Source organism: Herpailurus yagouaroundi, unplaced genomic scaffold (assembly GCF_014898765.1).
Source record: "Herpailurus yagouaroundi ecotype Mexico unplaced genomic scaffold, PumYag 185, whole genome shotgun sequence".
Taxonomy (NCBI): Eukaryota; Metazoa; Chordata; class Mammalia; order Carnivora; family Felidae; genus Herpailurus; species Herpailurus yagouaroundi.
The window spans coordinates 3,946,349-3,972,262 of NW_024412416.1; the positions used below are offsets into that span (position 1 = coordinate 3,946,349).

At 42.5% G+C, this 25,914-nt stretch overlaps 1 protein-coding gene across 1 annotated transcript in view; it reads left to right on the plus strand.

The window, feature by feature from the left end:
- The first annotated feature begins 6 nt into the window (after nt 1-6).
- The window catches only part of BTBD1 (BTB domain containing 1), a 41,535-nt gene continuing 15,627 nt past the window's right edge, over nt 7-25,914 (plus strand). Inside the window, exons 1-4 of the mRNA XM_040493516.1 lie at nt 7-508; nt 11,421-11,577; nt 16,215-16,320; nt 22,998-23,195. Of these exons, the coding sequence (XP_040349450.1) occupies nt 96-508; nt 11,421-11,577; nt 16,215-16,320; nt 22,998-23,195 (874 nt within the window). The 5' untranslated portion in view covers nt 7-95. The remainder of the gene's footprint in view (nt 509-11,420; nt 11,578-16,214; nt 16,321-22,997; nt 23,196-25,914) is intronic.

A 25,914-nucleotide genomic window follows, 5' to 3' on the forward strand; every position in this document is an offset into this window, starting at 1 on the left:
CACCGAGGCGGCGCCGGCCTCCGGGGGCGGCCTCGGCGATGGCGGCTGGGCGGCGGGAGCTGTCTGCCTAGCCCGAGGAGCCGCGCCGCTGGAGGATGGCCTCTCTCGGGCCGGCCGCTGCGGGCGAGCAGGTCTCTGGAGCCGAGGCGGAGCCGGGCGCCGCGGGGCCTCCGCCTCCTCCGCCGCCGCCGCCGCCGCCGTCCTCTCTGGGGCCCCTGCTCCCCCTGCAGCGGGAGCCACTGTACAACTGGCAGGCGACTAAGGCGTCGCTGAAGGAGCGCTTCGCCTTCCTCTTCAACTCGGAGCTGCTGAGCGATGTGCGCTTCGTGCTGGGCAAGGGCCGCGGCGGCGCGGCCGCCGGGGGCCCGCAGCGCATCCCCGCGCACCGCTTCGTGCTGGCGGCCGGCAGCGCCGTCTTCGACGCCATGTTCAACGGCGGCATGGCCACCACGTCGGCCGAGATCGAGCTGCCCGACGTGGAGCCCGCCGCCTTCCTGGCGCTGCTGAGGTGAGCGGCGGGGCGCCCGGCCTGCCCCTGCGCGCGAGCCTCCCCCGCGGCCTCGGTTTCCTCCCCGGTCAGGGACGCGCGGCGGGTCCCCGTCCCCCTCTGCCGGCCGCACGGCCGACCGCCGGTCGTCGGGGTCACGGTCTCAGTCTGCGTCCGCTCAGCGAGCGCTTTTCCTTTCCAGTCCGGCATTGTCACCCGACCTTCGGGACAAGAGAACGGGCGTGGAACGGGTGTGGACCAGGTTGTCTTGATGGCCCGTTTGCAAAGTTTCAGGGTTTTTTTTGTTGTTGGGGGAGAGGGGAAGAGGTGAGAAGACTTGGCGGACCGACGGCTTTTTTTTTTTTTTCCCCTGTTGGTTGGTTGGTTTTAAATTCTGACTCCTTTTTCGTTTGTGTGTGTATTAGTTGTCGGGACCCAGGAAAGGGAATGCCAAAACAAGTAGGTGTGGCTTTACCTGGCTCGGCGTTTCTGCAGACAACCTCACATTTGCTTAAAAACCAAATCCAGCCGCGGGTGTTAAGAGTTTCCTTTTTTGCCTATTTCAGTCGATAATACATCGACTTCTGGTTAATTTTGGATATTAATATTGGATAACGTTAATATTGGATAACGTTATCGTTTGACGTTAATAGCCTTTATTCGCAGAAGTCCAGTTAAGGAGGTGTTGTTTTTCACACTTTTACAAATGGGACCGGGGCCCAGAAAAGTCCAGTGACTGGCGGAGGTAACAGCAAACTCCTAGGGAAGACCATGTGTATTTTATTATATGGAGATGGTTTTAGCTGCCTGACCACAGTGGGTTCTTCGGAAAGGAGCAGAGTCTTGGGTGGTACTGAGGCAAAAAAAAAAAGAGGTCAGTGAACGGATAAATAGCCCACAAAAGGCTCACAGCTCAACCGGGAAGATCAGTAGGAAACTGAGTACAAAGTTAAAACGAGTAGAAAAGAAATAGCAAGATCCCATAAACAAATGGTAAAGGGCAGGATAGATAACTTAGGTAAAGAAAAGATAACAACTAATTGACAAAGAATGTTTAACCTCAGTAATTAAAGAAGTGAAAATTAAACGCGAAGCGAATACTAAATTCCTAGTATTTTAAAGATAATATTAGGGGCGCTTGGGTGGCCCGATCTGTTAAGCGTCTGACTTCAGCCCAGGTCATGTTCTCACGTTTGTGAGTTCGAGCCCCACGTAGGGCTCCATGCTGGGAGCTCAGAGGCTGGAACCTGCTTCGGATTCTGAGTCTCCCCCTCTCTCAAAAATAAATTAAAAATATATATATATTGGAGAAGCCCTCTGTGACGAAGACGGTAAAACAGTTTGGCACTACAGATTCCCTCCCCCCCTCCGAAGTATTGAAGTACTGAAAAATGTGTACAAAAATATTTACAGCTGGATTATTTATAGTAGTATGGAAGTAGTCAGCTGGAGGAAATGGTTAGATAAACAACGTTGGGTGCATTAGATGGAATTAATGCCACTGAGCATGGTACTGATGAAGACTAGGTTATATGAACACGAGAAACGTGTGTAATAAATAGCCCTGAAAACTGCGCACGGTGAATAAAACTGAAAAGTAATAGAACAAACATATACCTAGTGACATGGATGGAAGGAAGCGTAACAAAATGCTAACCAAAGTTGTATTGGACCGGTAAAATGATAATGCTTTTTTTTCTTCTTTTTTCCTTTGTTTCTCATGTTTTCTGCAATTTAGTTAAATTACAGTTATGAAGAGAGAGAGAAAAATTAGCTAAAAACCTAGGATCTGGGTCATTTTGGATTTTGGTTTGAACTGATGAGAGGATTGTTGTAGCTCGTTTATAAGTATCTTAGAGTGATTTGTTGGTCTACCTCATTATAATCTCTTTGAGTACTTGTGAAATTCGAGATTCCTTCCTCCCTCTCTAAAATATTGTAATGTTTGGAGGTGGGACCTTGAGAGCCCTTTTAATACTCTCCGACATACTAATACCAGCTAAATCTGAGAGCCCCTGCTCTAAAAATATTGCCGAGGAGTTTTTTCCTTTAAAAAAATAGAGATCGGTAAATAAGAATGTAGAGGGAAAAATGCTTAGCTCGTATTTTTACTGAAGCCGTTAGTCCTTTCCTGTCAACAGAAAATAAGTGAATTAACTGTAAAGTCTTTGAAATTTTCCTCTTTTCAGTGTGGCTATGGTATTTGTCCTTCAGATTCCAGTCTTGTTCTTTTTTTTTTTCAATGTTTATTCATTTTTGAGAGAGAGAGAGAGAGAGAGACAGAGCATGAGCTGGGGAGGGTCAGAGAGAGAGGGAGACATAGAATCTGAAGCAGATTCCAGGCTCCGAGCTGTCAGCACGGGAGCCCGACATGGGGCTGGAACCCACGAACCGTGAGATCATGACTTGAGCTGAAGTCAGACGCTTAGCCGACTGAGCCACCCAGGTGCCCCGATTCCAGTCTTGTTCTATTGTGAAATGATATCTGGACTGGAAGGTATTGGCCACCTGTGAAACATAGATGCCGTCCTTGCTTGTTATTGTGTGACAAACAGGTGTCCCATAGTACTTGCTGAGTGGGGACAACAGGTTAGCTTGGCCTATTTTTGTTATGTTTACAAATTGAATCAGTTAACATTATAAGAAACTACTTGTTTTGATCTGCCTGACCTTTAAGTGATGTTCTTCAATTGTTCATTTGAGAAATGCTGTGTGCCTCCCTGCACCAGTTGGTGTTTTAGATGTTGGGTGCAGCAGTGAAGAAGAAAAAGCCGCTGCCCTCAAGTACTTCAGAATCTAGTAAGGAGAAACAAAGATGTAATGGCAAGTACTGGTAAGTGTGCTGAGGAAAAATGATCAAGCTGTGAGGGAAGGAGCATTCTAAGCAAGGCAGAGCGTGTTCAAGGCCCTAGATTTTTCCTGTTGCAGGAACTGCAGAGGTCAACCGGTGCTGTTTGAACGGAGTGAATAAGGGGGAAAGTGGTGGAAGATGAGGTCAGGAGGATAGGCTGGACAAGGTCGTGCAGGGCTGTATAGCCAGGGAAGGACGTGGGTATGTGCTAGGAGGGAAGCCTTTGGAGAGTTTTCAGTAGGAATTGATGTGATCTGATTTACGTTTCTAAAAACTCACTCTGGCAGTTGTTCGGGGATTAGACTGCAGAGGGAGTAAAATGGGCAGCAGAGAGTTAAACTAAGAGGCTTTTGCAGTAGTCCAGGCAAGACATATGGTGGAGGGTTATACCAGGGTGGTGGGGATAGGTGGGAGAAGTGGTCAGGCTGCAGATACATGATTGACTTTTGAACAATATGAGTTTAAACTACGTGGGCCCACTTGTACACAGATTTTTTTTTTTTACGTTTATTAATTTTTGAGACAGTGATACAGAGCACAAGTGGAGGAGGGGCAGAGAGAGGAGACACAGGATCCAAAGCAGCCTTCAGGCTCTGAATAAGCGTTCAGCACAGAGCCCGATGCGGGGCTTGAACCCACCAACCGTGAGATCATGACCTGAGCCGAAGTCAGACACTTAACAGACTGAGCCACCCAGGCGCCCCAGATTTTTTTTTTTTTAAACAAGTAAAGTACGGTACTGTAAATGTATTTTCTCTTCTCTTACGGTTTCCTTGATAATATTTTCTTTTCTCTAGCTTCCTCAATTGTAAGAATATAGTATATAATGCATATACTAAATATGTGCTAATTGTTTATATGTTATCAGTAAGTTTCCAGGTCAACAGTAGGCTATTAGTAAAGTTTTGGGGGGAGTCAAAAGTTATATGGAGGTTTTTGACTACAGGGAGGGAGGGGAATGGGGAGTGGAGGCCACGCCCCTGATTCCTGTGTTGCTCAAGGGTCAACTGTATTTTGAAGGTAGAACCAGGAAGATTTCTAAGACATCCAGGGAGGGCAAGAGTACAGCCAGAAATACGAACCCGGAGTTTGGGGAAGAGCTTCTTGGTGAACATAAATCTGAAAGCTAAGAGTGAATGACTGGTCTTTAAACCATGAAACCAAATGAGGTTACGTAGGGAGGGAATGTGGGTTGTGAAGACAGGTATGAAGATGAGCCCCCGGGGAGCCTCCAACCTAGAGAGACGTGGGGGGGGGGGGGGAGTAAAATGAGGCCAAGGGACCGCTGCCAGTGGAGTTAGCCTGGAAAGCAAGGAGCGGGATATCTTGAAGCTCAAGTTGCAGAAAGCCTTTCGATAAAGAGAGAGTGGTCAGCCATGTTAAATGGTGCCGAGATGTGGGTGAAATGAGGATATTGAATCGATTATTGGTTTTGACAAAATGGAGGCCGTTGATAACCCTGGCAAGAGTGGTTTTAGCAGCTGGATTAGAATAGGTTGGGGAGAAAATAGAAGGTGAGGAACTGGAGATGGCTGCTCTCAACAGCTCTCTCAAGGAGTTGTGTGGCAGAAAGGAACAGAAACGGAGTGGTGACCGGATTCTGTCTTCAGCTGCCCTCGTCCTTTCTGTTAACTCCTGGCGTTAATATACTCCCCCAGCTGTGTGGCCAGACTTCCACTCGGTTTTAGAATCCCACTTCCAGCCGCACATTCACAAATGAATGTCTAGTACCCATGCAGGTGAACATGGAGATGATAAGAATAGTGTGACATTTAGCGAGTGTTTACCGTGCCGCTTACTGTTGCTGAGTACCTTATGTGCACTTAAATTCCCACAGTCTTTGAGCGGGTACTCTTTTTTTTTTTTAGATTTTATTTTTAAGTAATCTCTGCACCCAAAGTGGGTCTTGAACTGACAGCCCCGAGATCAAGAGTCACGTGCTCTGCCGACAGAGCCAGCCAGGCTCCCAGAGCAGACACTCGTATTATTACACTCTTTTATCAGTCAGCTTTTGCCACAGTAATGCTATAACGCACCCTAGGGTGTTGGGGGACTTGAAAAACATTCCTGCCCATGAATATTCTCTCTCTGTGGGTCAGTTGGGAAGTGACTTCAGTGGGCTTGACTCCAAGCTGTGGTTTGGTTCCAGTCTGCCCCACCTGTTTCTCATCCTTTTCGGACCATTCCTGAGGGTTCCACTTCCTCCTCCTAATTTTTTTTTCCTGCATTGCTTCAACCAGACCATGACTTTAGTCTAAGCTGTCTTCACTTTCTACATTGTTAACAGGGTTATCTCTGTAATGTGCATATAGTCTCATGTAATTCCCCTGAGTCTTTGACTTTTTGCATGCAGGATGACGTGTCAGCACCTTAGGGGACACACAAGACCTTTGTGACTTGGTCTCTGTATCTTCCCTTTCCTCTTTCCACTACTCAGTGCCTCAACTCTAATTGCCTCTCATTTCTTATTTTAATGCCTGCCCTCTTTTTTTTTTTTTTATGTTTATTTTTGACACAGAGAGAGAGAGTGAGTGGGGGAAGGGAAGAGAGAGAGGGAGACACAGAATCTGAAGCAGGCTCCAGGCTCCGAGCCGTCAGCACAGAGCCCGACGCGGGGCTCGAACCCACAAGCAGTGAGATCATGACCTAAGCCGAAGTTGGACGCCCAACCAACTCAGCCACCCAGGCGCCCCTCTTTTTTTTCTTTTTTTAATGTTTATTCATTTATTTTGGAATGGGAGGGGGAAGTATAAGGGGGAGAGAGAGAGAGAGGGAGGGAGGGAAGGAGAGAGAGACAGAGAGAGAGAGAGAAAGAGAATCCCAAGCAGGCTCCACACTGTCATCTCAGAGTTCAGCGCAGGGCTCGATCTCATGAACTGTGAGATCATGACGGAGCCGAGATCGAGAGTCGGACACTCAGCCAACTGAGCCTCCCAGGCGCCCCTTTAATGCCTACCTTCTGAGGCCTTTGTACTTCTCAGTCTGTCTGCTAGAAGGTCTTCACAATCACTGCACTTGAGATGGACTTCACATAGGCTTTACCTCTTCTGTAAAACATAATCCCACCCGAAGGCAGAATTGAGCACTGCCTCATCTAATGTCTCTCATAGCAAGTTTAGTATCTATTGCTGTAGAGCAAAACACTCCAGCATTTAGCGGCTTAAGTCTAGTTTTATTATCTTTCACAGTTGTGCGGGTTGACTGAGGTCAGCTGTGTGGTTCTGTGACGTCTCCTTTGGGTCCCCCTGCGGTCATAGTCCTATGGCAGTGGAGCTGGAGTCCCCTGGAGGTGTGAGGCAGAGTCTGGGGTGACTGAGCCTTTCTCCTCCCTGCGTGGCTTCTCCAGCTGATCTTTCCAGCCGGGCATCTCGACTTCTTGGATAGCAGCTCCAGTCTTCTGAGAATACAGAAGCAGAAGCCGCCAGACATCCTCCGAGGGGAGGCCGCGGATGGGGACGGTGTCCCTTCTGCCACATTCTGTTGGTTAAAGGGAATCACACAGGGCCAGCCCAGGTTTATTATGGGACAGATCTGTATAAGGCCATGGATAATAGAAGGCATGATTGATTCGGGCTATCTTTAGAGATTAGTTATCACACTGTGCCTGATAAATAATTCTGTTGTAATTGTGACGCTACTCTTTAATCATTTCATTACCAAACCGTAAGCTTTCTGCGGGCAGGGCTGTCTTATCCAGGTTTGTATTTCTCAGACCTATCCCAGTGCTTGGTATTATAGCCCCTCAGTAAATGTTTTTGAGTAAAATGAATGAGTCAGTGGTGATACAAAGTTTCGTATACGCGATCTTATAATTTTTCTTATTTATAATCAAATAATAAAAATCTTACAATTTTTCTAATTTAAAATCATATTTTCCCCATTGCTTTTAAAAATTTTTGCTTAAATACTGAGTTTTCTCTTTTGGGAAAACCTTTAGTCTTTGGGAGGGCTTTGTCCTTAAAGGTAGTAAATGAGGGCTGAAATGTTCATTTTAAAATAAAAAGAATTGTGGTAATATCATTAATTTGTAATTATATTTTGTAAGGCTTGGCTTATTTTCATATTCTAGCAATTTTAATAGTTAAATAGAATGTAAGAAAACATGTAAGTAAAATATGAACCAAGATAGTTCCTGGATTTTCAAATAGCCTATTTTCTCATTAGAAATGAAGATGATTCCTTTGTTGTGTTACATAGAAGCTTGTATGGAATTGTCTAGTCAGGTAATAGGTAAGTATTAAGGGTTAGCCGTGTGCCTACACTGTGCCTGGTATTGTAGGAAAGATGTTGGGGGAAAATACAAGAAGCATAGAGTTCCTTTTCTTGTTGTTTACATACAACAGAAAGAATTTAGAACGTCTTCCCAAAAAACACAAAGATAAATAAAGCCAAGATGAAGCTAACACAAAAATGCATGCTATCGGGAAACTACAGATTTCACCTTAATTGTTTTAGCAGCTAATGCAAAACAAGAAACCTAGCTGGTCAGTTATAATTCATACATAGTATTTGTCAGGTTGAAAACAAACCACCTGCTTAGGGATGCACAGCTCTGTCTGATAATCAGACGAGTGAAAAAATTCCTGGCGAGGTTTCCTCATAAAGAAGGCTTTACTGAAATGAACAGTGTCCTTAATCCGCGTTTTTGGATATAGATGTTTCTTTAAAATATTCCTTGATGTAAGCCGAAGGTGTAATACCAAATTGTAACTTAATAAAAGCAAATTGAACGGGGTGTGTGTGTGTCTCAAATAGAATAGTCTAAAACTGCAATTCTCTCTCGTTCCTGGCGTGTTCTTCCCACCCTCTGGTCATCTTTTAGATCGTCCCTCAAGTAGAAATTTCTCTAGGGGACTTTTGCAGATGTCAAAGCCCCCACTTGTAGATACTTACAGAGCCATGTACTTGTGTCCTGAAGTTTGAATCTACTCACATACAGAGGCAAATGGTAATAAAGGCCCCACATTTCAGTTCTTTATTTTGTAACTCTAGTAATTTTTGCCTGAAAAAAAAAAATTAAAGCAGATAGACGTAAAGATTCTTCCTACCTTGCCCTTAAAATTAAAACGTCATAGGTTTCTAATTCAAGAGGGGAACTGAGCTCGCAGTCAGCCTTCTCTCTCTCTCCCAGTTCAAGTGACTGTAAGAAAATACAAACGAGAATAAATCCCTTCATGGAAAGAGAGGAAGGGAAATGGATTGGAAGCCAACAGTGTGGAAAAGGGACAGAGCAGTTGAAAGTGTGCTGGTAATGAAAACAAGCAGATGACCGGAGCCCAGAGTCCAGAGCCTGGGGGCTGCGGGGGTGGGCGCTGCCTTCCCTGGCTCAGCCCCGCGCAGTTCGAGGCCCTCGAGGCCCGGGTGGGTAGTGAGGATGGGGGGAAATGAGAAGGTGAGCTATAACATGGGAGTCCAATTTAAAACTGGCTTACAGACTACATCCTTGGCCAGCTCTTGCAGACTAACTGCCGATGACGACCTCGGGACAGGCTCCTCTTTAAATGAACGGAGCAAACTGCCTGGGACAGCTCAGGGACCCTAGAGTCATGGCGTGAGGCGGCCCCTGCCCCAGCTCCTTTCCCACTCCCATGCAAGGTGCCGTTCGGCAAGCCCCCACGTACAGAGCTCTCAGCTGGCCCGTTCATTTGGGGGATGGTTTTAGCTGGAAAACAGGCCCATCTACAGGTGCAGAGAAAGCCTGCTACTAGAATTCCAAACCGGAGACAACCACTGGGCATTTGACATGTGAGGAAAATGAACATGAACGACAAAGACCGAAACAGATGATCCTGGAGGAAGTAGATCATTCAGGAAATGGAAAGGAACCTTGAAAACATTGGTTAATAGCATCTTGGAGACTTAACATTTTTGCATCCATAAAACAGACATGATGCTGTGGAGGTGAAAAAGGACAACTAGGAAGCAAGAATTCTTAGAAATGTGAGCATGGGATTGCTGGGAAGAAAAACAGAAGGGCCGGGAGACAACAGCAAGGAGATCTTCTAAAACAATGGAAAATAGCGGACATAAAATAATGAAGCAACGTAAAAATAAATAGCTAACGTTTGCTGAGGCTAAGTATTTGTCAGGCACTATTTAAAACACTTCACGAGTTATAATTTCTACTAATCCTCATGCGCATGTTATGAAGGGGAGACTGTCACTCTCCTCTCTTTTCAGAAGGGAGCACCACTGATGGTAGTTTGTTTAAAGTCACATGGCTGGCAGGTGGTGGCACAGGCCCAGACCCAAGCCATCTCTTCCTGAGGCCACACAGATAAAACGGCGCTCACTTGGTGGGCATGACAGTCTAGCACTCCCTGGAGGCAGACCGTGCAGAAAGAGGGTGTTGATGTTAGACAGCTTTTGTGTTTCCTCGTCTTCTAAATGCAGGTAACAGCACCTGCCTTCCTTGTGGGAGGATTACATGAACTGGCACCTGTCCCATGGCAGGCACTCAACAAATGTTCATTTTCTCTCTTCCTTTTTTCATCCCTTTCCCCCTGACTGTAAGTGATTGTGCCTTACTTGGTTTTTAATTCCTTGTGCTCTTCACAAAGTGTGGCATGTAACTTTAAGCTAAATAGTATAAGGGTAATACAGAATGTTGACTTGAGTCTCTAAAAGGAGGTTTTTGGAAAAAAAAAATATATTTTTTAAGTTTATTTATTTTGGGGAGAGAAAGAGGAGGGGCAGGGAGAGAGAGGGAGAAACAGAATCCCAAGCAGGCTCCGTGCTGTCAGTGCGGAGTCCAATGGGGCTCGAACTCGTGGAGCTGTGAGATCACGACCTGAGCCGAAATCAAGAGTCAGACACTTAACCAACTGAGCCCCCCAGGCGCCCCAGAAAAAAAGAATACGGTATTTTGAAATGGTGTAATCCTGAAACACAGCAGCCTTCACTGTCAAGGTTGAGCTATGGAGGAGGATGAGCACGAGCAGCCTCCACCTGGGATAGTTGTAAGCTCGGTGATGCTATGAGGGGAGCGCCGGTGTTTGGTTGTGGCGAGAGGCTGCGGGGAGGTGAGGGGCTAGCGGTTCGCCTTGGGTGGTGACTACGGACACGGGAATGAAAGGAGAGGAACTGGAAAGCCGGAGGGTAGGGACATGAAATAGAGCCTCCCTTCTTTGCGGCCTCCCGGGGCATAGAAGGTTCTGAAAGATGTTAATAGGTTTTCCTGTTTTAGGACTTGGGGCCCAGGAATATATGTGTAATAAGCATTGTAACGTCTTTAGTATCTCTCAAATGCAGTTGTTCTTAATGCCATACTTCTCCCCTCGACTTTCCTGCATGTGGTTGGGAACTGGACAGTCCGTGCAGGGTCTCTGAGGAGCCACAATAGGGGCCTAGACTTGATATGTAGAAGCTCCCGGATAGTTCAACAAGAACTGTGCAGGCCTTCACTGAGAATCGTATGCTTTATTCGCAGTTCTGTGAAGCTGATCTATCTAGCGATCTGGCAGTTAGCAGCAGCAAACTGGGAGGAGGCAGTATTGGACTGATAGTGTTTTGAGAGAACATTGGACCTAAATACCCAAAAGCACATAACAGGGGTCATTTAAGATATTATTAAATTGTTTATTCCTCCAAAGCCCCAGTGATCGTCTGTGGGCATTTTGCTAATTTGGAAATAATAATAAAAGGTTAAAAGATGCCCAGAATAACAAGACACCATTATCAGCAAATACATGAATGTTTGACCCCTAGAGGTATGAACCTCAGCTATCCGTAGATTTGTTTAAATGAACGTCCTTTGATGACGGAAAGATAAGTGAACGATTCCTGTCCTGAGCTGCTAAAAGACCTCTGAAAATTTGGCTTAAGAGGGAGGAGTCTGTCTTGTGATCTTCACTTCAGTTTTGTCTGTAAAATGGAGACACTGCCTTACTGAGGACTGAGTAAGAATAAAATGAGATGATGTACGTGCAAAGGCCCTGTAGCCCTGCAAAGTTGGGTGTAAATTTCAGGTGGTTTTTCAGTGTGCTCATTATCTTTGAAAATATTCCTCAGAGGTTTCACGCTGGTGGATTGCTTCTCTAAAATACTAATGGCCATCTCTGTAATTTCCCATTTGCTTTCCAGATTTCTGTATTCAGATGAAGTTCAAATTGGCCCAGAGACGGTTATGACCACTCTTTATACTGCTAAGAAATATGCAGTCCCAGCCTTGGAAGCACACTGTGTGGAATTTCTCACCAAACATCTTAGGGCAGATAATGCCTTTATGTTACTTACTCAGGTAAGTAAATGTAGCTAAGGTCCGTATCCTCATAACTACATGAGTATTAAGTATTTCCTAGAGAATTCTAGATTAACTTACTTAAAGTATATGTAATTATTTGTATGGTACCATTCAGGGAAGTATATCAGATTCATATGATTTTAGAAAAACAAATTAGAGTCAATACAGTATCATGTAAGAAACTGAGGCTTTATGTAAGCAGACTACTGTGACTCAAAGTCACACGGATGTTTAGGATTGGAATTGGAATTGGGATCCAGTTTGTTCCTGCTGTGATTGAGCATGTGATAGCATAGGGTTTTCTGGACGTCTTTTGTCTCAATTTTTGTTGGATCTGGAATAAAGATTTTTGTTAGATCTGGACTTTTTAAGTCCAGATAAGTTCCAAGGTTTACTGTCTTTGTACTTAATCTGAAAGCTTGGAGGAATTAGAATTTCAGGTTTATGTGAAATGTTCTTTCTCTGATATTTAAAAGTTTCCACTAAATATAGTATACATGCAGAAAAGTACACATTATCTTAAGCACTCAGTCTGATGAATTTTTACAAACTGAACACATCTGTGGAACTATTAGCCAGTCTATATCATACTGTTTAGCATTTGTTAAACGCCTGTAATCTGAGCTTTACTTCAGATATAAATAAATCACTTGTTTTTCTTTTTAGACCAAGTTATAATACCCTTGTATGAATTGTTTTAAAAGTTCCAAGCCAGCCTATACCATGTGCTAAGGGTTGAATTGTTTCTCCAAAATTTATGTGTTGACATCCCAGTTCCCAGAACCTCAGAATGTGATCTTATTTGGAGATAGGGTCTTTACAGAGGTAAGCAAGTTAAAATGAGGAGAAAACAATTGTAAGCTGATAATATATAATCCTGTTGACTATTAGTACTGGAACCGGTCACAGATGTCCCCTAGTTCACCTCTTTCATTTTCCAACTGGAAAACTCAAACCTGGGCCAATGGACTACCTGCCCAAAGGCTCCCAGCAGGCTGGCTGGGGCCGGGGCCCAGAGCTCGGGTTGCCCGGCTCTGCGTCTGTTCTGGCATATGGAAATTGTATGATGGCACCTTTTGTTGCTGTTGTTTGTTCAGTCATCTGTCAACAAATATTTGAGGTTAGGGAAGAAAGAGCAGACCGATGTCACCTCATGGACATAATCGCCGAACTCCATTCTGGACATGGTGCGCCAGACACTAAGCTAGTCACTTTGCGTGTATTATCACAGTTAGCCCGCATTGCAGCTCTGTGGTGCTATTTACTGTTGTCCCCATTTTAAAGCTGAAGCAATGGAAGTGTAAAGGGGTAACTATCTTACTTCACGTTAGACAGCAGGTGCTAAACCTAAGATCCCAACCTTCAACCAGTCGTTCTTAAGGTGTGGTGATACTGATAGTAAGGATGATAGCAGAATGTCTTGAGTGGTGATTGTGTGTCAGGACTTTGTCTGCATTAGTTCATTTAATCTTCTACAGTAACTTTGGGAGGGGTAGGTGTTCTAGGTTTTCTTACTGTCCCCACTTAACAGGTAAGGAGACAGAGGCAGAAATATGAATCAGTTTGACCAAGGTCATAGAACTGTTAAGCAGCATATCCTTGCATTTCCCCCTCTTTTGAGTTTGTGATGAAAATCTATTATGGAAGTTGATATTCCTAAGATTCTTTATCGTCCAAGGGTTTTAAGGTATGTGGAGGGGATCACTTAATTACTTTTATTTTAAAAGCTTATGGAAAAATTCAGAAACCAATGAATTAAACTCTGACAATTAAAATACAGTTTCTAGTTCCGTAGGTCCAAGGTGAGACCTAAGAGTCTGCATTTCTCATGAGCTTTCAGATGATGCCAGTGCTTCTGGACCACACTTTGAGTAGTAAGGGTTAACAGCTGTCACTACGAGAAAGAAAAGGAGCTTTTCAGTGTATGGTTGGTCTGAGAACCCAATTTTACTGCACATTTTTCACTGGTGGGGTCATGTGAATTAGCCCACGAATTGTCATGTGAAGTTCTTCTTCCTGCCAAGTGAGTCATTTGCACTGAGCATGTCAATTACTTGAGAGGACCTTTGCCAGCTTCACGCTGAAACAGGAGGCCAGTGTGCTGTACCAGCATGAGTGAGACCGGGAAGAGACGCTTGTTAGGAAGTGATATTTTTTTCAGAGATGATGCCAGACTCAAACTAAATTTTGAGAAGGATGTATTTTACTCTAAGGAGCAACAATAGATTCCCTAGGAAACTTGATACTGCCTGTGTAACTGAAGAGTCACTGAAATATTGCTGTTCTGAATAAAATAATTTTTATAAAACTTGTTTTTCTTAGAGTGAAAGATCAATTTTTGCATGAACACTGGAAATATAGTTGAGTTGGCCAGTTAAAATATCTGCCAGTTAAAATGTTTAGAATTTCATTTGATAAAAATGTGTTTTTCATATTTTAAAAATTCATTAGACTGTGATCCTAGACCGGATCCTATTCTAGCAGGAAAAGTGTTATAAAAAATTGGGTCAGTTGGCAAAACTGAAATACAGTAGATGAGATAAAAATATTGTATGGTTATTTATCAAAGTTAATTACTATGGTTATATAAGAAATGTTCAAGTATTTAAGGGTAAGGGCTGTGGTGCTGTAATTTATTCTTGAATAGTTCACCTCAAATACACACACACTCACTATACATTGTCTGTTTTCTTATACATTATTTTCCCACTTATATATACATATATATGCATACATATATGGGTATATATATATAATGTGTGTGTGTGCGCGCGCACGCCTGTGTGTGTATAGAGAGCACAAATGATAAAGAGGTGAAATATTAGATAAATAATATTTAGATAGGTAAATCTGGGTAAAGGGTATATGGGTATTCTTTTTACTTGCATTTTTTCTGCAAATTTGAAATTATTTCTAAATTAAAAACATTTTAAGGGAAAATAACAAGGAATAGAGTTAATTTTATTCTACTAAATACAGATTTTATATTATTTTTTTGGAAAATTTTGACTAAGCAAATTAATATAAGCCCAATATATAATCTAAGAAGAACATTAAAAACAATTTTTTTTAAGTTTATTTGTTTATTTTGGGAAAGAGAGAGAGAGAGTGGGGAAGGGACAGAGAGAGACAAAGAGAGAGAGAGAGAATCCCAAGCAGGCTCTGCACTGTCAGTGCAGAGCCCAACACGGGGCTCGAACCCATGAACTACGAGATGACGACCGGTGCCAAAATCAAGAATCCGATGCTTAACTGACTGAGCCACCCAAGGGCCTCAAGAAGAGCATTTTCAGACATGTTTGAGTATTGCATAATTTTAAGAAATGTTCTACTGACTTAAAAATATATGCATATTTTATACATGTAAGTACAGTTACATATCATCTGTAATGTGTGTATCTATTTTAAATTCATTCCAGTGTGTTTATTGCTGTCTTTTCTCCCCCATAAAACACAAGATAACTCTTTAGTTTAGGGATGTTTGTTAACGTGATAGGTCAGTAGCACCTGAGTTATTGAATCCTTTGAAAATGAATTTTACTTTACAAATAAGAGTCATCAGCCATGCCAAATAATGGTTAATTAATTGCATTATTGCCAGCATGAGTACCTGTGTGCGTCTCTTGTTTGTCCATACTGTTAAATGTAAATGGACCTGATACTAGGCCAGAATGAAAGCTTGGTCCCTGGTACACCTATCATCACATCTGTTTTCAGTGTTACAGTTTTTTAAGTCTCATTTGAGTTTGGATCCTCCCACCCCTTCCCCGATGCCTGGCTTTTAAACTTGGGTTGGTTTTTTTTTTTTTTTTAATTATAATACGCATCCTGATTAATCACGTATTATAAGCTTGGCTTCTGAATTCTTAAAGCCGAGATTAGCTTTATTGGAATCATACAGTATATATTTTTTTGCTCAGTTTATACTATGGCTTCTTTTGTTTGTCATTGTGTTTGTGGGTTTCACTCATATTATTGTATGTAGTTGTAGATCATCCTCACTGTCATATAAGATTGTCGTGTGTCTATTATTTGCTTTTCAGTTGTTGGCCTGCTGTTTGCTTAGGTTCCCAGAGCTTTCGTGCTCTGAAATTCCTGTACTTCATTCTCTCCCCACATCAAGACAGAAAATGGAAGAAAATAAATCTGATCTGTTTGTACTGTATGCTTGACAATTGATATAACTTAGTGACAGTATCCTATAACTCGGATTTAATAATGACTCTGCGGCATGACTAGCCAGATCATATTAGGCAAGTCAGCACACCTTTCTAAGCCTGTTTCCACATCTGGAAAATGGGATAATCATGTCTGCCTTATCTAACCTAGAGCGTTTGTTAAGGATCAAAATAAGTAATGTATAAGAAACCAGGCAGTGTGTGTATATGAGCAGATGGAAAGGAAAATAACAGGTCATCAATGTGTATTTGTTATCTAAGCAGAGCATTTGTGCTCTTAGCTTTTCATTTCTGATTGTGGAAGGGAAACTTTTAAGAATATATACACATTATAATGGTCTTTTAAGTTGGTGTTTTTACATAATTACCAATTGTAACTACAGCATTAACTGAATACGTACTGTCTAAAAGTAAGATAACTATGAGAATAAAATAACTGTCTCTCTGTATGTTTAGGCCCGATTATTTGATGAACCTCAGCTGGCTAGTCTCTGCCTGGACACGATAGACAAAAGCACGATGGATGCGATAAGTGCAGAGGGCTTTACTGATATCGATATAGGTGAGTCCTCCAGGATTCCAACTGTGCCGTTTATTTAATTTACTTTTGTAATGTTTATTTTTGAGAGAGAGAGAGCTAGCAGGGGAGAGGAGAGAGAGGTGGGGACAGAGGATCTGAAGCAGACAGCCCGATGTGGGGCTCGAACTTGCAAACCGTGAGATCATGACCTGAGCTGAAGGCATATGTTCAACCGACCGAGCCCCCCAGGTGCCCCCAGATCATATGGTTTAAATACAGTAACACCTTAACAGTCACCCTTTCTGGTGAACGGGCTGTTTTTAAAATAGTGGTTTTTCCAAATTAAATAAGTCTACATTTAAAAATTTTTGCTTTCTTTATTTTGGTGATAAATTCTACGTTATCACCTTTTACAAAATGTCAAATCAAATAAATATTCACTGGGGTGCCTGTGTGGCTGGCTCAGTGGTTGAGTGGGACTGTGTGTCGTTGGTGCAGAGCCCACTTCTGATCCTCTGTCCCCCTCTCTCTCTGACCCTTCCCCCCTCAACAAAAATAAACATTCAAAAATAAATAAATAAATATTCACCGAATGCACCATGTGCACAGCATTATAGTAGGATCATTTCAGAAAAACAAAGAAGAGGGGCGCCTGGGTGGCTCAGTCAGTTGAGCATCTGACTCTTGATTTCAGCTCAGGTCATGCTCTCATGGTTTGTGGTTCAAGCCCCACATTGGGCTCCACAATGTCGGTGGAGCCTGCTTGGGATCCTCTCTTTCCCTCTCTCTGCTCCCCCCCAGCTCCCCGCCCAATCAGTCAGTCAATCAATCAGTAAACGAACGTTGTTTTACATGTTTATTTATTTTTGAGAGGGAGAGAGACAGAGTACAGGTGGGGGAGGGCAGAGAGAGAGGGAGACAACAGGATCCGAAACAGGCTCCAGGCTCTGAGCTGTCAGCACAGAGCCCATTGTGGGGCTTGAACTCACCAACTGTAAGATCATGACCTGAGCTGAAATTGGACACTTAACCGACTAAGCCACCCAAGAGCCCCAACAAGCATTTTTAAAAATTATTTTAAAAAAATACGAAGAGGAGTAAGATGTGATTTTTCTTAAGGAAACTATGATCTAATTGGGGAATCAAGGAACAAGCATGTAAAAATTAAGATTTAATAGAAAAATCTGGATAACATACAGTAAAATGTGATTTTTACCTTTTCTAAGCTACACATATAGAAAGTAATTACTCTTCAAATCCAAAATATGGAGGGATTACCTCAAATTGAGTAGTGTTATGAAAGTCTTGACAGGAGATTCTGCCATGGGCCCTAAAGAATGGGTAGTATTTGGGGAGTGAAGAGCGGGCGACATTCGAAGCAGGTGGAGCCCCATGAGGAAGTGTGTGTGAGATCGAGGCAGGGTAAACCAGGTTGTACATTAAATACATTTGGTGTATCCTGTTATAACCACATCCCGTCTGATGAGGCTGGGGAGTCTGAATGTTGTTATTGCAGGAGAGGAGACAGCTAATCTAGGCCTATGGCTTTAAATATTCTCTTCATCATGATGAACATAAAATATATATTAGTTATCTGTTGTGTATTATTATGTTATTATCTGTCTTGCCAGTAGACAGGAAAAAGTATGGGCAGGGAAAACACCCACATTTTAAAAGCTTTGGCCTCGGTATGGCACCCTCATTTTGGCTCTTGCTTCATTGTCTAGGATTCAGTAACATTATCCCACTTAAATTCAGAGGAAGCTAGGAGCTACAGGTCACATCTCAAGAAGAGGAGAAAACAGATGTTTTGTAAACAGCCAGTACTCACTGCCTGTCTCTGTCTGTACCTGACCTTGTCTTCTCTCACTCTCCCCATTATTCACTGTGTTTCATAAACACTAGCCAGGGTTATTTCTATTTTAAGCCTTTGTGTTTACTATTCACACGAATTGGAATCCTTTTGCCTTGAATCTGTATGTGGCTTCCTCCTTTTAATCATTCTGATACCAAGTTAGATGAGACCTGAGAGAGGCTGTCCCAGACCTTAGTCAAAGTAGATACCATGTTCCCCTAAACAGTCCTTTTCTGTTACTCTGATTTATTTTATCCACAGTAGGTTTCACTATCTGAAATTCTTAAGTAGGTATTTTTGTATGTGTCTGTGTATTTGTCTGTGTACGTTTATGATGGTTATCTACCTTCCCCAGCTAGATTGTAAGCTTTTTTTTTCTTTTAAGATTTTATTTCTCAGTAATCTCTACACCCAGCATGGGGCTTGAATTTAAAACCCCGAGATCAAGAATCACGTGCTTTACCAACTGAACCAGCCAGGCACCCTGATTGTAAATTCTTTGAAGGCAGGGACTTTGTTGGGTTACCACTGTATTTGTAACACTAAAGACAGTAGAACATAGTACCTGTTCAGTTAGTATTTGTTGACCAACTGGACTGTGTCTAGAATGTTTCCTTTCCTTCCCACCTTGGCTAGTTCTCACTCATCCTTTTTTTTTTTTTTCATGTTTATTTATTTGAGAGAGAGAAAGACAGAGCATGAGCAGGGGAGGGACCGAGAGACAGGAAGAGAGAGAAGCAGGCTCCGCGTTGTCAGTGTAGAGCCGAATGGGGCTCGAACTCACTAACTGTGAGATTATGACCTGAGCTGAAATCAAGAGCCGGACACTTAACCAATTGAGGCACCCAGGTGCCCCTACTTCTCACTCATTTTTAATGTCTTGGCTAAAATTATACTTCTGCAGTGACTTCTTTCTTAACAATTGACACCCTGCCCTCCTCCATGACATTTAGTGTATTCTGTTATAACCACATCCCATTGTGAGTTTGTCTGTCTATTGCACTGTACCTCGGGAAGGATGTACAATCATCTTGCATTAATTATCCTGAAGGGCAGGGGCTAGATTGGGTCCTCCCCACTATACATAATATCCACTGACTGGATGTTTGAGAGCCCCAGGCACTGCTCACATTGCTGGGACACATTGCTTAATCCTAATTTTCTTCCCCTAGGGGGTTGTCACTCCATTTGTAATTCAGTTTATGTTTGAAATAGCATTGCTTGCATCTGAGCGACTTGTCCTGGAAGTTGTTTTGTAAATAGCTCCTATGTTAGGCGTGCCATTGGAGCCTGGGGGTCTTGAAGTAGGTGCCTTGTGCAGTGTAAATACTTGAAATATTTGTTGATTTGATTTGATTCACCATTGCTTATATTAAAATCTAGTCTTGCATTACGTGTACAAAACATAATCTTAGCTGTTTTTATGATCTTTACTGGGCTCTCAGCTGTAATTTCTTACTGTAACATATCTGCCAATAGAAGACCTGTGTGTTTCCACACCATAGTCCAGTTTGCTTCAAGTGTACTTGTTAAAAATTGGGATGAAAGAGAAGTCTAGGAGCTGAGAGAAAGAAGGTTGGGTCATGCTTCAGGAGCTTTTTTTTTTTTTTTTTTTTAAATGTGTGTTTGTTTGCTTATTTAAAGAGAGAGCTCACAGTAGGGTCAGAGAGAGGGAGAGAGAATCCCAAGCAGGTTCCACATTGTTAGCACAGAGCCTGACGCAGGGCTTGAGCTCACAAACCATGAGATGATGACCTGAACTGAAATCAAGAGTCAGATGCTCAGCTGACTGAGCCACCCAGAACACCCCAGGAGCTCTTTTTATAGTTTTAGATTCTAGAGAAGCTTTTTCTCCTCTGGGATTTGAATATACGTTCTGGAGGCATGTGCTTCCTCCAGAGAGATGCTGTTTCTCTCTTAGAGCTTTTTGCTAAAGGAAGAAGGTACTGTGTCACATTGATAGAAAAAAGCAAATTTACATTATGCCAAGGCCAGTATAATGTGCTTTTTCCCCTGCTGATATGTTAAGGTTCTTTGTTTATCTTTACTGAAGTTTATTAGCATACAAAGTAGAGATATGTGGATCCAAAGTTGTCTGTTTTCCCACTGAATGATTAATTTTGGTCAGTGTATATTCCTAATCCTACAGAATATTGAGGTATATTGGTATACATTCATTTACCTGTGGAAAAGCTTTATGGAACCGTACTCTGTATTCATCTGCTCAGCTACCAGAGAAGGAAAAACTTGATTTAAAAAAAAAATTATGTGTAACTTACTCATTTTTAACATAATGTTGAGCCCCTGTGCTGACACCTGCTCGAATGATAGCTGTGGTTCAATACTGACCAGATGTTTGGATGTAGTATGAATGTGTAGACCATTACGGAATCGAATTTCTTTTCTATAAATTTTTCTTAGATGTGTATTACTGGGTAATTTAAGCATAGTGAATGTATGTGAGTACGGCATCCTCGTCTTTATTTGAATCCTGTGATGATTAAGTGTTGTTATTATGAGTATCAGTTATTGTATTAGCGAAGCCCTCAGGCCTCTGATGTGTTTTTTGTTTGTCTTGGGTTTTCAGTCTTCCTCTTCAGAAAGACTCTTTGGACTGTGATGCTTTTCAAGCACTTCTATCTACTTGTCACACATTCCTTCTCTCCTCTGTCTCTGTTTGGGTGCAGCCTGTCGTTTTGTTCTGGTCTGTTGGCCTCTATGGCCTGTCTCTGGACTTCCTGCTTTTGGTCTACTATAGAAAAGCTGAGCGGATTCGAGTTTTGCCTCTGATTAAAGGAGAAAGGTTCTGAGTGAGGGCCTGAGTTCTGGGCAGGACGTTTATGCTTGGACGTCAGATAGGGATTTCACACTTCACATGTCCCAAACGAAACTCCAGATCCCCCTCTCACCATCCCCCAAGGCCGCCTCTAGGCTTTCCCATCTCAGTTGATGCCACTGTTGTCTGTCCGTTGCTTAGACTATAAACCCGGGAATTACCCTTGACTCCTATCACCCCCAGTATTCAGTCTGTTAGGACATCACACTGAGTCCTCCTTCAGAGTATATCCTGAATCTGATGGTTTCTCACCACTTCCTCCTGGTCCAGGCCGTCATCACCTCTGATGTGGATCAGAGCAGGAGCCTTCTAACTGATCTCATTTCCACTCTGACCTCCACTAGAGTCTCCTCTCAACATGGCTGCCAGCGTGATCCTTCTAGAACATAAAATGTCACAGCTCAGAATCCTCCAGGGGTTCGTTCTCCTTTGTACTCAGAGTAAAAGCCAGATGATTGACAGGGTACTGTAAGATTGTACCCCATTTCCCTCCATTTCTGGCCTCCTCGCCTACCACTTTTCCCTCTTGCCCACTGCAGTCTAGCCACACTGGCCTCCTGGCTTGGTCCTCACACATGCCAGGCACACTTTGATGGGAGAGCCGTCACACCGGACATCCCGAACACTTCTAGCTAGGCCTCTGGCTGACTCCCCCATACCCCCCGTCAAGTCTTGGCTCAGACGAGCTGCCCAAGCTGTCCTGTTTTTATTTATTTATTTATTTAAAAACAATTTTTTTTTTAATGTTTATTTTTGAGAGGGACAGAGACAGAATGCAAGTGGGTTGGGGCAGAGAGAGAGGGAGACACAGAAGCAGAAGCAGGCTCCAGGCTCTGAGCTGTCAGCACAGATCCCGACGTGGGGCTCGAACTCATGAGCCGTGAGATCATGACCTGAGCTGAAGTTGGATGCTCAACCGACTGAGCCATCCAAGTGCCCCAAAGCCATCCTGTTTTAAACTGCACTTGGGATTCCTCTCACCCTACGGTCTGTCCTACACTTAGCATCTAACTTGTTAAATCTATTTATGTTTAATGTTAACCCCCACTAGAATGTAAGCTCCATAAAGGCAAGGGATTTATTTTTAACTTTTTATTCAGTGATGTATCCTTAGCGTCTAGAACAGTGCCAGACACACAGTGAGTGCTTAATAAGGAACATTTGGGGAACGAATGAATGGTTATCTGTAGTCTTTATAGATTTATGTATGTCACTAATTTGAAGCCCTTTTCTCAGAATTACAATTAATCTTACTCTGGGTATTTGAGTTTGCTTAATAAATGGCACAAATATACAAGGAGATACTGTACCTAAGCTTCCACGTATGGTAAAGAAAAAGTTGAATATTAACTTCATAGCAATTATTTAAACTCTTTTTTTTTTAATAAAATTTTTAACGTTTATTTTTGAGAGGAAGCAAGAGCACATGAGCGAGGGAGGGCCAAAGAGAGAGGGAGACACAGAATCTGAAGCAGGCTCCAGGCTCTGAGCTGTCAGCATAGAGCACAACGTGGGGCTTGAACTCACGAACTGTGAGATCATGACCTGAGCTGAGGTCGGATGCTTACCTGACTGAGCCACCCAGATGTCCCCTAAACTCTGTTTTGTTTTGTTTTGTTTTTTAATGTTTATTTTGAGAGAGAGAGAGAAAGACAAGTACGTGAGCAGGGGAGAGGCAGAGGGAGGGAAAAAGAGAGAATCCCAAGCAGGCTCTGTGCTGTCAGTGCAGAGCCCGACATGGGACTTGATCTCATGAACCGTGAGGTCATGACCTGAGCCGATATCAAGAGTCGGAAGCTTAACCAAATGAGCCACCCAGGCACCACACTTTATAGCACTGTTTTAAAGAAAACTTTGCTGTTTAATTGTTTTCATTCTTTAATATTTTTAAGTATAGGGGCTGTAGTTTTAAGTATCTAATCTCCTTTTTTAATTGAGATTTGAAAACTTAATGTAAGTCTGTTTGTTGGTGTTTTGTTAAAGATCAAAATATTCCTAATTTGATTTATTCTTGTATTTTCCCTGTAGACACACTCTGTGCCGTTCTGGAAAGAGACACACTTAGTATTAGAGAGAGTCGACTTTTTGGAGCTGTTGTACGATGGGCAGAAGCGGAATGTCAAAGACAACAATTGCCTGTGACTTTTGGAAACAAACAGAAAGTTCTAGGGAAAGCACTGTCCTTGATCCGGTTTCCACTGATGACCATTGAAGAGTTTGCAGCAGGTAGGGCTATAACTTGACCAAAATCTGTGTGAAACTATGCCAGCAGGCAGTCAGCCAGCCTCCCTGTGCAAAAGAGGGAAAGAAGCTGGTACTTACTGAGCTCTAGTCACATGACACATGGAGGTGTGTGTAATTTCCTTTACTTCTGGTAGCCCTTCAAGATAACATTGTAAGTTAGTTATTTTTTTTGATATGTGCACTAGGTTCTTCTTTTTTGGGTGGGGGCTGTAGTGTGCACAAGTGTTACGTTAGTCTCTGGGGTACAGGTGGTGATTCTGTTCTACGGGGCTGTATGCTCACCGCAAGTGTAGCCGCCCGTCACCACCTAAGACTACTACGGTGTCATGGACTGTATTCCCTGTGCTGTTACTTTTTATTCCCATGATTTGTTCATCCCATAACTGACGGCCTGGGCCTCCAACTCTCCTTCAGCTGTTTACCCCATCCTCCCACCCCTTTCCCCCTGGTAACCATCAGTGTGTTCTCTGTAGTTTCTTGGTTTGCCTCTCTCTTCTCACCCTTATGATCATCTGTTTCCTAAATTCCACATATGAGTGAAACGATATATTTATCTTTCTCTGACTGACGAACTTCACTTAGCATTATACTCTTTAGCTCCACCCATGTTATTGCAAATGGTAAGATTGCATTCATTTTTATGACTGAGTAATATTCCATTGTGTGTGTGTGTGTGTGTGTGTGTGTACACATACATATGCACCACATCTCCTTCATCCATTCATCAATTGATGGACACTTGGGCTGTTTCCATATCTTGGCTATTGTAGGTAATGCTGCTATACACATAGGGGTGCATGAATCCCTTTGAATTAGAGTCTTTGTATTCTTTGGGTAAATACCTAGTAGTGTGATTGCTGGATCGTAGGGTAGTTCTATTTTTAACTTTTTGAGGATCCTCCATACTGTTTTCCATAGTGGCCGCCCCAGTTTGCATTCCCATCAACAGTGCAAGAGGATTCCTTTTTCTCCACATTTTTGCCAACACCTGTTATTTCTTGTGTTGTTGATTTTAGCCATTCTGGTGATATCTCGTAGTTTTGATTTGCATCTCCCTGATGATGAGTGATGTTGAGCCTCTTCATGTGTCTCTTGGCCATCTCTGTGTCTTCTTTAGAGAAATGTGTGTTCATGTCTTCTGTATTTTAAACTTAATATAAAGGAAATCATACATACAGTATGTGCTCTTTTGTATATGGCTTTTTCTTTTTTTAAAGTTTATCTTTAAGAGAGAGTGTGTAAGTGAGTGGGGGAGGGGCAGAGAGAGAGGGAGGGAGAGAGAATTCCAAGCAGGCTCTGTGCTGACTGATGTGGAGCTCCAGCTCACCCACTGTGAGATCATGAATTGAGCCGAAATCAAGAGTTGGATGCTTAACCGACTGAGCCACCCAGGCACCCCTGGCTTTTTTCTCTTAACGTTATGTCTGTTAGATTCATCCTTGAGGTAGTGTTTTCACTGTTGTATAATCTGCCATAGGAATGTGCCATGATTTATTTATGCATTTTACTGTTGTTGAACATTTGGGTTGTTTCTCTTTGGTGGCCATTAAGAACATTCTTGTACATGTCACTTAGGAGACATATGTAAACATTTCTGTTGCATGCCAAATCTTGCCATTTGCACCTACGTGGATGGAACTGGAGGGTATTATGCTAAGTGAAATTAGTCAGAAAAAGACAAATATCATATGACTGCACTCATATGAGGACTTTAAGAGACAAAATAGATGAACATATAAGGGAAGGGAAACAAAAATAATATATATAAAAACAGGGAGGGGGACAAAACAGAAGAGACTCATAAATATGGAGAACAAACTGAAGGTTACTGAAGGGGGTGTGGGAGGGGGGATGGGCTAAATGGGGAAGGGGCACTAAGGAATCTACTGAAATCATTATTTCACTATATGCTAACTAATTTGGATGTAAATTTTAAGAAATAAAAAATAAAATTAAAAAAAAAAGTTAAGGTTAAAGTTCATTTTTTTCCCTATCAAGCCATATATTAAAAAACTATCTTTGCCTCGCATACATTGCAGGGCCAACTTTGTTGTAAATCAGGTGACTTTGTGTGAATGAATCTGTTTCTGGAGTGTCTGTATTCTGTTCCACTGTTACATTTGTTTATTCTTGTACCAATCCTGCATAGTTTTAGTTCTATAGTTTTACACCAAATCTTGAAATCTGATAGTGAAAACTCCCCAGCTTTGTTCTTCTTCAAGATTATCTTGGCTATTTTTGGTCTTTTGCATTTTCATATTAATGTATTTTTTAAAGTTTATTTATTTTTTGAGAGAGAAGGAAAGAGAATCCCAGGCAGGCTCCACACTGGCAGCACAGAGCCTGCCTGACGCGGGGCTCAAACCCACAAACCATGAGATCATGACCTGAGCTGAAACCAAGAATCGGATGCTTAACAGACTGACCTACCCAGGTGCCCCACATACAAGTAAATTTTTTAATCACCTTGTCAATTTCTACCTCTCCCCTGCACCCCCCACCCCGCAAATTATCATATTTTGATTGGAACTTAGATTGGTGTGGGGATAAATGACGTTTTTGTAATATTGAGTCTTTCAATCCATCAACATTTATCTAAGTCTTTTAAAATCTCTTTTAGTAATAATATTTTGAGTTTTCTGGTAGAGGTCTTGTGTGCTTTTTGGGAGGTTTATTCTAACCTAGATACTTTTTTTTTTTA